The 12,167-nt window shown below is 43.5% G+C and overlaps 1 protein-coding gene across 2 annotated transcripts in view; it reads right to left on the minus strand.

Moving 5' to 3' along the window:
• LOC122540838 (integrin alpha-11-like) overlaps positions 1-12,167 on the minus strand; it is a 179,738-nt gene that overhangs the window by 126,160 nt on the left and 41,411 nt on the right. For both annotated transcript variants that reach the window (XR_015753800.1, XM_087981311.1), the window contains exons 3-4: positions 4,854-4,963; positions 2,699-2,790 (exon numbers count right to left, since the gene is read on the minus strand). Coding sequence is in view for 1 of the 2 variants with exons in the window: in XM_087981311.1 (XP_087837437.1) it covers positions 2,699-2,790; positions 4,854-4,963 (202 nt within the window). In the remaining variant the exon portion in view is untranslated. The remainder of the gene's footprint in view (positions 1-2,698; positions 2,791-4,853; positions 4,964-12,167) is intronic.

Genomic DNA, 12,167 nt, shown 5'->3' on the forward strand with positions numbered 1-12,167 from the left:
CACACCTGGGCACTGTGTTAGAATGGTGGTTAGACACACCTGGGCACTGTGTTAGAATGTTAGTTAGACACACCTGGGCACTGTGTTGGAATGTTGGTTAGACACACCTGGGCACTGTGTTGGAACATTAGTTAGACACACCTGGGCACTGTGTTGGAACGTTAGTTAGACACACTTGGGCACTGTGTTGGGATGTTGGTTAGACACACCGGGCACTGCGTTGGAACGTTAGTTAGACACACATGGGCACTGTGTTGGAACGTTGGTTAGACACACCTGGGCACTGAGTTGGAACGTTAGTTAGACACACCTGGGCACTGCGTTGGAACGTTGGTTAGACACACCTGGGCACTGTGTTGGAACGTTAGTTAGACGCACCTGGGCACTGTGTTGGAACGTTAGTTAGACACACCTGGGCACTGTGTTGGAATGTTGGTTAGACACACCTGGGCACTGTGTTGGAACGTTGGTTAGACACACCTGGGCACTGCGTTGGAATGTTGGTTAGACACACCTGGGCACTGCGTTGGAACGTTAGTTAGACACTGGCAGAACTGGCAGTGAACTTGAAGAGAGGGAAGAACTGTTGCAGGAAATCTCTTCGGTTAGATTATTGTTAAAAGTAAAGCACCTCACCGGTACAGAGTATTTGTGAAGCAATCGCTTTCATTAATGTTAACCAGCTCATTCACAACGGCCAGCCCCACAAATGTCAGCAACTGGTTAAACATTTATTTGCAGTGCTGTTGATTGAGAGTTGAACACTAGCCAGTGCATCAGAAGATTTCCTTGTTGTGCTGAAATCTTTAACATTCACCCAACCAATACTTTTTGACCTAATGCTTCATTGAAAAGATAGTAACAGCAACTGAGGTGGGGTCATGCCCTGATGGTCAAATCCAGCAGGTCTCCTTCCCCCTGCTTGGTATATAGTGGCCAGTAATCGAAATGATTCACGAATGTTCTTCCAGCCTAGTCCCGTGGCACACAGAGATGCTGTGACAATAACTGAATGTTTCATGACTCACCCTCCCTCTCCTTGATCCAGTTCCATTACTGCACTTAATTAAAATCATACCAAGACACCAATTTGACTCAAAGACGAGAGTTGCACAACACAGAACAGCATTTCCAACAGCTGGTTGGATTCCACAGATAAGTGTGCCCAATAAAGAGCATGCTCAACATGCCATGAAGCTCATAGATTAGAATAATGAATATTTAGGATGTTGTATGATCCAAGATTGGGTGTGATGTTCTGAAGGCTGTGTAATCCCTAAAACACTGCAATTCCAGGAAGGTCAAGTGTTGGCAATCTTGAAACATTTTTATCCAATTGTGTGATTACCATGTCACAAAAGTATTGAAGAATGCTGAAGCAGCAGATTGATTTTGATTTTGAAAGTCTCTACTGAATGCTGTCCCTTTCCCTGCATGTGGAGGTAAAACAGAAATTGAGTCAGATATCCACACCGAAATGTTTGTAAAATTCTTTCACAGCATGTGGGCATTGTTGGCTGGGCTAACATTTAGTACTCATTCTTAATTGCCCGTTGAGAAGGTGGTGAGGAGCTGCCTTCTTGAACTGTTTCAGTCCATGAGCTGTCAGTAGATCCACAATACCCATAGGGAGGGAATTGCAGGATCTTGATCCAGCAACACTGAAGGAACATGACTGATATATTTTGCTGATGGAGCTAGTTTTGACTGATCAGCAAGGCTGGTTTTGGAGACGACGCTGCTGTTAGACCTATGGAATCATTTCTTTGGTAATAAGTGCAAAGTGAGGAGATGGTTTGGAGGGCTCAGAAACATTCCTCTCCTTATTCCAAAGGGCAATGATCCCATCTCTCTCTGAGAGATGGAATCTCCCTGGCTATCAGAATCTCGGTGAGGAAGAAACTTTAATTTGTGCTCCAATGCTGTGAAGAATTCTGGACAAATACATCAGGACCAGCAGCTTTATGGTTGTCAATAGGGTTGTGTTTAATTCTTCCACAAAATCTGAAGCGGAAATGATTCACATTCTTGATGTTTCCATCAAGTTTCTTGAACATAACCACAGCACCTGGCACAGAAATCTTTATTTGTTTGAGCCTGTGACATTTGTCTCCAATGGCATTCAGTGATAACTGTATTGCCATATATTTTTGAAAATGAGGACAAACAATTACAGTGCCAGTTCGGCTGTGAGATTTCTACTTCTGCCTCAGAGGGTAATGGTGTTCACGTTCCTACCGAGAGAGTTTATCACCAAGTCCAGGCTGCTCCTGAAGTACAGTGTTGAGGTGCTGGTTCACTGAGGCAGGAGGTGTTGTACCCTATTTATTCTCACAGATGAATGTAAAAGATGCGAATTCGAAACAGAGCAGAGAGAGTTCGCCCTGGTCAGTATTTATCCCTGAATCAACAGCCCTGAAAGTGGATTGATTGGAATGAAGGAGCAAGTTACTGCAGAAGCTGGAATCTATACTGAAACCAAGAAGTGCTGGGGATCACAGCAGATCAGGCAGGAGTGGACCTCATCGTCACAAGTGGGAACTTGCTGTGCGGAAAGTGATAGCCATGTTTTCTACATAATAAATAGTGAGTACACTGCAATGTTACTTGTTGGAACAATCTGTGTATAAGGAAGCTATGATGTAAGTGATAACAAGTCTTTAATAACAATTAAAGAAAAATGGCATCTATCACTTACCACGAAGGAATGGTCCTTGGCATTGCTGGTTAAAGTCATTCCAAGCTGCATGTTGTCTTTATGCTCTGATACAAAAGGCATGGATACTCTTCCTTGTGTGAATGAATGGACATTAGATTAGATAAGGCTGCAACCACCAGTGTTTATCATCAAATTTATCTGACTCCTCGTCTTATTTTAATTCCAATTTTCTTCACCCAGAGGTAAGATTAGATCCTAATATTGATTGGAATATAATCTAAATATTAATTTAACTATTTATTTTGATTTGATTCATTGTTGACATATGCACCGAAGTACAGTGAAAAGCTTTGTTTTGCGAGCAGTACAGGCAGAACTTCGGGTGCTTAGACAAAGTGAGGCATACAAGGTTACGGCTGCACAGGAGGTTCACAAAGCAAGGTCACCATTAGATTTGAAATTAGAGAGGTCCATTCAGCAGTCCAATAAATAGCAGGGAATAAGCTGTTCTTGAAACTTTAGTTTGTGTGTTCAAGCTTCTGTATTTGCTGCCTGATGGAAGAGGATGGAAGAGGGTATTACTGGGCTGGGAGGGGTCTATGATGAGTTGGTAGCCTTTCCGTGGCAATCAGAAGTGTAAATGGAGTCCATGGATGGGAGGCTGGCTTAATAGAAGTTTAATTATTTTCAAACAAAGTGATAGTAGCTTTCAAAAATCACATTGATTTACTATCATTGCGTCATTATATTTGTGGGAAAATATCTATCACACATGTTTTGCTCAACAAACATACTTTTTTTCCCAATGTGATCAATATGAACAGTAGCTCATTCAAGTGACCATTCGTTGCTGCGTAAGTGACAATGCTGACAGAGTAACTGACTGTGGAAGGCCTCACCATGTGCACATTGTGCAGTGGGTAAGTGAAAGGGTGATGATGATCCAAATTTCTGACTTGGGTTTTGGCTCACTCAGACCGATTTCCAGGGAGAGAGAATCATTAGGGTTCATGAATCCCAACGTGATGTACTTTCCCTTGGTTACACTAGGGATACCGTCTCACATTACCAGAGCTAAGAGTGAGCATGCTGTACTTTTAAAATGTGTGCTCGGAGATGCGGCTCTAGCCATGCAGAGACCCACAGAACCCATGACCAGTGACATGAAATTTCCTAGGTGAGCAACCTTTCTCATCATTACTGATGGTGATGACTTTTAATGTTTGTGAGAAGATTTGTAGCTCGGGTGCTCGTTGTTGTGGTTCTGTTCACCGAGCTGGGAATTTGTGTTGCAGACATTTCGTCCCCTGTCTAGGTGACATCCTCAGTGCTTGGGAGCCTCCTGTGAAGCACTTCTGTGATCTTTCCTCCGGCATTTGTAGTGGTTTGAATCTGCCGCTTCCGGTTGTCAGTTCCAGCTGTCCGTTGCAGTGGTCGGTATATTGGGTCCAGGTCGATGTGCTTATTGATTGAATCTGTGGATGAGTGCCATGCCTCTAGGAATTCCCTGGCTGTTCTCTGTTTGGCTTGTCCTATAATAGTAGTGTTGGCCCAGTCGAATTCATTTTGCTTGTCATCTGCGTGTGTGGCTACTAAGGATAGCTGGTCATGTCGTTTCGTGGCTAGTTGGTGTGGTCGTATTGTTTCGTGGCTAGTTGGTGTAGCCACGAACTAGCCATGAAACGACATGACCAACACCAACTAGCCACGAAACAACACGACCAGCTATCCTTAGTTGCCACACACGCAGATGACAAGCAAAATGAATTCGACTGGGCCAACACTACTATTATAGGACAAGCCAAACAGAGAACAGCCAGGGAATTCCTAGAGGCATGGCACTCATCCACAGATTCAATCAATAAGCACATCGACCTGGACCCAATATACCGACCACTGCAACGGACAGCTGGAACTGACAACCGGAAGCGGCAGATTCAAACCACTACAAATGCCGGAGGAAAGATCACAGAAGTGCTTCACAGGAGGCTCCCAAGCACTGAGGATGTCACCTAGACAGGGGACGAAACGTCTGCAACACAAATTCCCAGCTCGGCGAACAGAACCTCAACAATCACTTTTAACGCCTGAGAACAGACATCTATCTGTCTTGTGTAGCCCAGTAATCAGTAGGATATATTTTCCAACATAATCAGACACTTTACAATCAATGACACAGCAAAGAATACAATACCCAGGTTCAGCTTCCCGCATCCATAGCTGGTCTGGTTTTTCACTGGGCACCGGTAAACATCCCCAGTCCTTTTCTTCCCGACACCAGCCCATGGGGCACCGACTAGAAGCCTGTTACAGAGCAGGAGAGAAACGAATTATGAAATCCTGGAATTTTGGGAAAAGGCTGCATAGAATTCTTTCTATTGCTGGCAGGGCTTGCAGTTCTTGCCCGTCTCTAATTGCTCCAGAGGGCAGTTAAGAGTTAACCACATAGCTGTGGGTCCGGAGTCACATGTAGGCCAGGCTGGGTTTGGCTGGCAGATTTCCTGTGAACCATATAGGATTATCCTCAAATATTGGCAGTGGTTTTTTTTGGTCACCATTAGATTTAGAATTTTAGGTTTTTTATTGAATTCAAATTACTTAGCAGTGTTCGAACCTGGATGACTAGATGAATAGGGGGAGGTAGGTACTACAGATGCTGGAGATTAGAGTCAAGATTAGAGTGGTGCTGGAAAAATACAGCAGGTCAGGCAGCATCTGAGGAGCAGGAAAATCAATGTTTCGGGCAAAAACCCTTCATCAGGAATCCTTTCAGCACCACTCTAATCTTGACCAGACGAATAGTCTAGCGATAATATAACTGGGCTATTGCCTCCTCTTTTCAAAGGGGGAGATCGTTCAGCCCAACTGATCCATGCCATTCCACATGAGCCTCCTACTAGCCCTTTCTCACCTGACTCTCTCAGAATTTCTTTCTAGCCTGTTCCTATTCAAATGATTATCGAGATTCCCTTGAAAGACATCTCTGCTATTTGTCTCAAACAGACTTTGTTTTCTAGTGCTTGCCACATTCTAATCAACTCCGGGAGGGCGGGGCAGGGGGAATATCTTCCTGATTTTCATGATGGAACACAAAGTGAGGGAGGAGGATACTCGTGCAGATAAGGTCTGGAATTTGGGGAGGGAGTCCAGCGTGGGACAGGGAGAGTGAAGCAGGGTAGGTAAGACAATACACATTATATAGCTACAGTTTCCCTCTAATTAGGGAAATATCTTCTTATCTTCTAAACCAGACTGAGGCCAATCAACAGTTCAAAAAAACCTTAAATCCCAAACCTGTTGGGAACAGATTAGACCACAACTTGAATTTTTCACAAAAGTCTGGATGAACAGTTTTCCCATTAGTGCAGCTCAGGGCTATGCTAGGCCTCGCATCTTAGGAATAGTTTGTGCTTGGCCTCAGAAACTAACTCAGAAGCTGAAAGATATATTTCCAAAGAAGATATTGGACTTCATCATCTCAGCTGTGTAAATACACAGCAACCCAAAGGAAATAATTCTGAGCATTAGAATGCTAACAGAAACCTTTTATTTCACAAAAATAGAAATAACCAAAAAAATTCTCAATGTGTGTCTCCTGACTGCATAGCCCCCCCACTGTGTGTGTTGGTTTCTGTTTTCCGACTTGTTCAACCGTCCAGTGGTATCTGTTATTTTCCGCAATGTTGACTTTGAATAATGTCTGACCTGGGCTCTGGAATAGTTTGCCACGGTCAGCATTCTTTCGTCCAACCTGAGAAAATCATTCCTCCTGGACCAGTGTGAATTCAGGCTGGAACCAGTAGAATGCAGAGGATCAAAAGAGATTCCTGGGGTCTGTGTGACTGGTCCCAGATCTGAAATCCTCCCCTCTCTGGCCTCTTTGTGAACTTGCCAATATTTGTCTTGACTCGACGGCTTCCTTGCTCTCCACATCCACTGTAAAGATGAATCCACTGCTAAAGGTGAGGTGTTTACAATCATGAATTGGTAGTGCACATACAGAGCAACACCCTCCCATAGCCTGAAGTGCCTCTTGTAGATAGTACACACTCCTGCTACTGAGCGTCAGTGCTAGAGGGATTGAATGTTTGTGGATGTGGCGCCAATTGAGTAGCCTGCTTTGCCTTGGATGGTGTCAAGCTTCTTGAGTGTTGTTGATAACCAGAGGACACTGATGTAAGGTTCTAGGCAATTAATCAAAAATCTAACACAAGGAAAAAGTGCTTTATACCATGAGTTGTTAAGATTTGAGAGAATTGGACCAATGCTTACAAGGAGAAAAGAATTGCTGTATAAGAACAGGGAAGAGGGACTAACTGGATTGCTTTTTGAAGGAGCTAGTACAACTTATTGGGTCAATTGAAATCCTTTTGTGTTTCTATGGTACCTTCGTTATGATCTGAGGTTTTGATAATATTGGTCAAGCCAAGAATCGTGACTGAAACCTGGCACGCGATCATAGGCTTATTTTTGCGGTTGGTTACCATGGCGATGAGTCATGAACATATTCACACGAGGCTGAAATGGTTCTTTTAGCACAAAAACATAAGTGAGCCACACAAAACAGAAAATAACAAAACTGTCTGTATATAACACGGCCCAGTTTGGAGACTTTGCTGACTAACTTGACCTTCTGCTCGGCTGAAAAGTGGTCCTGAACTGCATTTTATTCACTCATGGGATATCCCCAGTTGTCTTTGAGAAAGCGGGCGGCACGGTGGCACAGTGGTTAGCACTGCTGCCTCACAGCGTCAGAGACCCGGGTTCAATTCCCGCCTCAGGCGACTGACTGTGTGGAGTTTGCACGTTCTCCCCGTGTCTGCGTGGGTTTCCTCCGGGTGCTCCGGTTTCCTCCCACCATCCAAAGATGTGCAGGGTCAGGTGAATTGGCCATACTAAATTGCCTGTAGTGTTAGGTAAGGGGTAAATGTAGGGGTATGGGTGGGTTTCGCTTCGGCGGGTCGGTGTGGACTTGTTGGGCCGAAGGGCCTGTTTCCACACTGTAATGTAATCTAATATAAATCTAAAGTGGTGGTGAGCTGCCTTCTCAAACCACTGCAGTCCATGTGCTGTAGGTAAACCCATGCTGCCCTTAGGGAGGGGATTCCAGGATTTCAACCCAGTGACACTGAAGGAATGGCATCTCTTTCCAAGTCAAGATAGTGAACGGCTTGGAGGAGAACTTGCAGAGGATGGTGCTCCCATGTATCTGCTGTCCTTGTCCTTCTAGGTGGATGTGATTGTGAGTTTGGAAGGGGCTGTCTAAGGATCTTCGGTGGATTTCTACAGTGCTTCTTGTAGATAGTGCACACTGCTGCTACTGAGCATCAGTGGTGAAGGGATTGAATGCTTGTGGTACCAATCGAGCAGCCTGCTTTGTCCCGGATGATGTCAAGCTTCTTGAGTGTTATTGGAGCTGCACCCATTCCAAGCAATTGGGCAGTATTCCATCATTGTCCTGACATGTGCCTTGTAGATAGTGGAAAATTCTCTTAAAACTGTGTCCCTTGGTTACTGACTACCCTGCTTGTGGAGACAGTTTCTATTTAGCTGATGAAAATCTTTCATATCTCATCATCACCAAGTATGTCGAATAACTTCACACATTTGGAATTTAGTGGCGTATAATGGCTTCTGTTATAGAGACAAATGTTCTGCTTTGCAAGGAAAAGGCTCAACACAGCAATAAATTCCAACAAAGCAATAAAATTAATGAGCACTTAATCTGTCTTCTGATTTGTTTGTTGAGTGATAAATGTTGACCAGCACAGTGGGCCAACGCTGGGTCTGCATTCAAATAGCACCGTGGAATGTTTAAGGCCCACCTGATAAGGGGCTGTGGGACCTTGGTTTAAAATATATCTGCAGCTCTCTCACATTCCTTTCACTCCCCTCTGGAATGTCTGTTTAGTTTATCTGATCGAGTCCGGATGTGGAACAAAATTCACAACCATCATAAATGTGTGAAGTTATTCAGAGTCAAGAGAATTTTCACTTCAGCTCCTGAATTCAGCCAAAGAACTGCAACTCCTTGGTTTCTAAGTACAGTAAGATATAGTATCTTGCATAGTTTTAAGCATAATGTGCTGCCCTGCTAATAATTAAAGTAGTACAGCTGATGTTCTCCATTCACAAATATAAAAATGAATCTTGTTCTTTTGTATCATTATGACACATTGACGACACAGCAATGAGCACAGCTTCACTCTGACTGAGGATTGATTTATCTCGGTGATGGTGCCGAGGGGTTTCTGTGTCTTATTGGGACAGAGACATGTCCAGGGAGTGCTCTTCCTTTCATGTTGAAGGCAAGGCTAAAACAACAGTCGCAGCAAAATGTCACATCCATTTCTGCAGAGGTTAGCCGCACAATATTACCAAGTGGCTCTGTCAAATCTTAATGAATTTTTATGCCAAGTGTCCCCTGCTTTGTGCTGTGCCCCCCCACTACTCAGAGATGAACTGGATACCCAAATAAGAAACGATGAGTTGGCACTTTTTGCCCCATCAATCTGGGCTGGATGCCACATCCCAGAGGTGAGAGCTTTGCATCTTACCCACCCAGACCTGCTCCAGGGTTGGCTCCAATTTCCCACATCAATGGTGTGTGCTTTCAACAGGGGCTTGAGATTTTTCAAACAATCCCTTGAACACTCTGAAGAACTGCTGCTGTAGAAACACCATCACACCAAGAAAAGTCAGAGTAATATTGTCGTGAAACAATCTAACACCTTCTGACCCCTTTTCCATACCTTTACCAACCCTGAACAGCCCGCCTGTCAGTAATATCTCGGGGGAAATAACAGCAACATATTAAATACTGGTATATGAGAACTTTGCTGATTTGTCTTTCCCAGATTTTTTAAAAAATTATTCCTTTCTAGGATGTGGGTTTTCCTAGCTGGGCCTGCATTTATTCCCCACCGTAATTTCCCTAGGGAAGTTGTGGTGAGTTGTTTTCTTCGGCCCCTACAGTCCTTGTGGTGGACGTAGACACGGTGTTGTTAGAGAGAGGGTTCCAGGATTTGAACCCAGTGATAATGAAGGAAAAATGTATGTGTACATCGCTGGTGGGAATGCTTACAATAAAGCTCCTCTAATTGCTTTTTCCTGACGTAACGACTGTCTGAGAATTTGGTAAAGAATGGCAGCCAAACCAGTAAAGCTCAGTGCATTCAGGATGCAACAAGTAAACAGAAGCGAAGCTGTTCTGGCCTCGCTGCAGCTTCTCCGTATCTGACCTTCCTTTATCAGTCACATAAATTCAATCACAAATTGGAACTTGGCAGCGTGTGGAGGAATCTTCTTTAGATAAGCACAGTAGAAATTTAAATATGATCGTCTAACATGAAGAAATTCCTCTGTGTCCATATGAAAAGGAGCCTTTTCCCCAATGTCAATAAATTCAAATCATGATGAAGGGCTTTCGCCTGAAAAATCGATTTTACTGCTCCTCGGATGCTGCCCGAACTGCTGTGCTTTTCCAGCACCACTAATCCAGAACAGACATCCTTCAATCAACATTATTAAAGACAAGGAGAGTCAATGTTTCAGGCTTAGGCTAAAGGGCTTATGCCCGAAATGTTGTCTCTCCTACTCCTCGGATGGTGCCTGATTGGCTGTGCTTTTCCAGTGCCTCACTCTTCAACGCTGATCTCCAGCATCTGCAGCCTTCACTTTCTCCTGATCATTATCTCTTCATTCTCTCATCGTTCTTTGTTGGGAGCTTGCTGTGTACAAGTTGGCTGCTTCCTTACCCATTGGAGTAGCTAAACTTCAGAGAAGTACTTAATTTAGCTGCAAAATGCTTTAAAACATTATAAAAATTCTATAAAAATATACGCAATCTCTTCCAATACCAGAGAATATGGGAAAAAAATATGTTGTAGGATGACATTGTTTTAGCTTGAGGAGGAACAAAAGAAAGTTTCAGAAGAGAAATGTGTACAGTCATATCATTGACAATACAAGGCTGGAGAGTGAGTCTAGTGAGAGAGTTCTGCAGCAGGTAGCAGGCTCCTTTTGTATGTTATTGAAGAGCACATAGTTAGTGCTTGAAGAAAATAAGGGAAGGATGACACGTGAAGAGAAATAGTTCTGCAAAAGGACTCTAAAACATTTCTATGTCATGTTACGTGATGGAATAAAAACACCGAAAAAAGCTTGCTGTTATTCTGCTAATTAGTATATAAACCCGGTTCAGCATTGATAAACAGTTGTGCATTATCATTTGTAAACATAATTTACATGACAGCATTTCTGTATTGCTTCGAGAAGGGTTTAAATAGCATACAACAATAAAGACACAAACTGATTGGGCAGTGTGTACTCACCAAGGAAACAAAACCTCAAAGTTGTTCAAGGATAAACAATTTTTACAATAAACTGAAGCCACATGTTGAACATTCCCAGGCTGACCTCTTTTCCGAAGCCACATTTTGTAGATTGCTGCATGAGCAGGGAGACCTCAAGCTGATGTGGAAGGAGATGGTGATCTGGGCTGAAAACACCACTGAGCTTAGGATAGTCGTGCCCTTTAACCTTTGCCAGTGTCTCAGGTTATTGGTGCGGGCTCTTCACTTCGGTGCTTCTATTAAAACTTACCCAACTAACAAAATAAATAAAACTAATCAAGTAAGAGCTAAATACTGTGGATGCCAAAGACCTGAAATAAATATTGGAGAAACTCTGTAGGTCTTGTGAGAGAATCAAAGTTAAAGTTTCTCAGAACAATTCTGAAACAGAGTTAATGGACACAAAGCTTGCTGCTTTCTCTAGCAGTTTGTGACTTTGTACTAACAGGGAGAAGTAGAAAATAGGAGCATCATCCGGCCATTTTTCATAGAATCCTGACAGTGTGGAAGCAGGCCTTTGACCCATTGAGTCCACAGCAACTCCCTGAAGACCATCCTACCCAGACCCACTGTATCTCTGTAACCCTGCATTCCCCATAAATTCCACCTAACCTACACACCCCTGGAGACTATGGGTAATTTGTATAACCTGCACATCTTTGGACTGTGGGAGGAAGCCAGAGCACCCGGAGAAAACCTATGTAGACACAGGTAGGGGAAGAATGTGCAAACTCCACAGTCGCCTGAGAGTAGGATCAAACCTGGGTCCCTGGTGCTGTGAGGCGGCAGTGCTAACTACTGAGCCACCATGCCACCCCACTTGGTTCTTTAAACATGTTCCATATTCAACATGAACATGGTTGATCATCCAGCTCAGTTCTCTGTCCCACCTTTCTCCATACCTTTTCATCCCTTTAGTCCTAAGAATTATATCTTCTTAATTCCTTCTCGAAAACATTAAATCTTTTGGTCTCAACTGCTTTCTATGACAGAGAATTCCACGGGTTCACCACTCTCTGGATGAAGACATTTCTCATCTCAATCCTAAAAAGCCTAATGTGCATCCCTAAACACCCTTTCTGCATTGAGCCTGTCTGCTGCTGTTAAAATTTTATAGACTTAAACGAGATCCCCTCATCCTTCTAAACTCCAGT

The sequence above is a fragment of the Chiloscyllium plagiosum genome, unplaced genomic scaffold (assembly GCF_037043375.1).
Source record: "Chiloscyllium plagiosum isolate Xiang-an unplaced genomic scaffold, Cpla_swu_hap1 HiC_scaffold_39, whole genome shotgun sequence".
NCBI classification, from domain to species: domain Eukaryota; kingdom Metazoa; phylum Chordata; class Chondrichthyes; order Orectolobiformes; family Hemiscylliidae; genus Chiloscyllium; species Chiloscyllium plagiosum.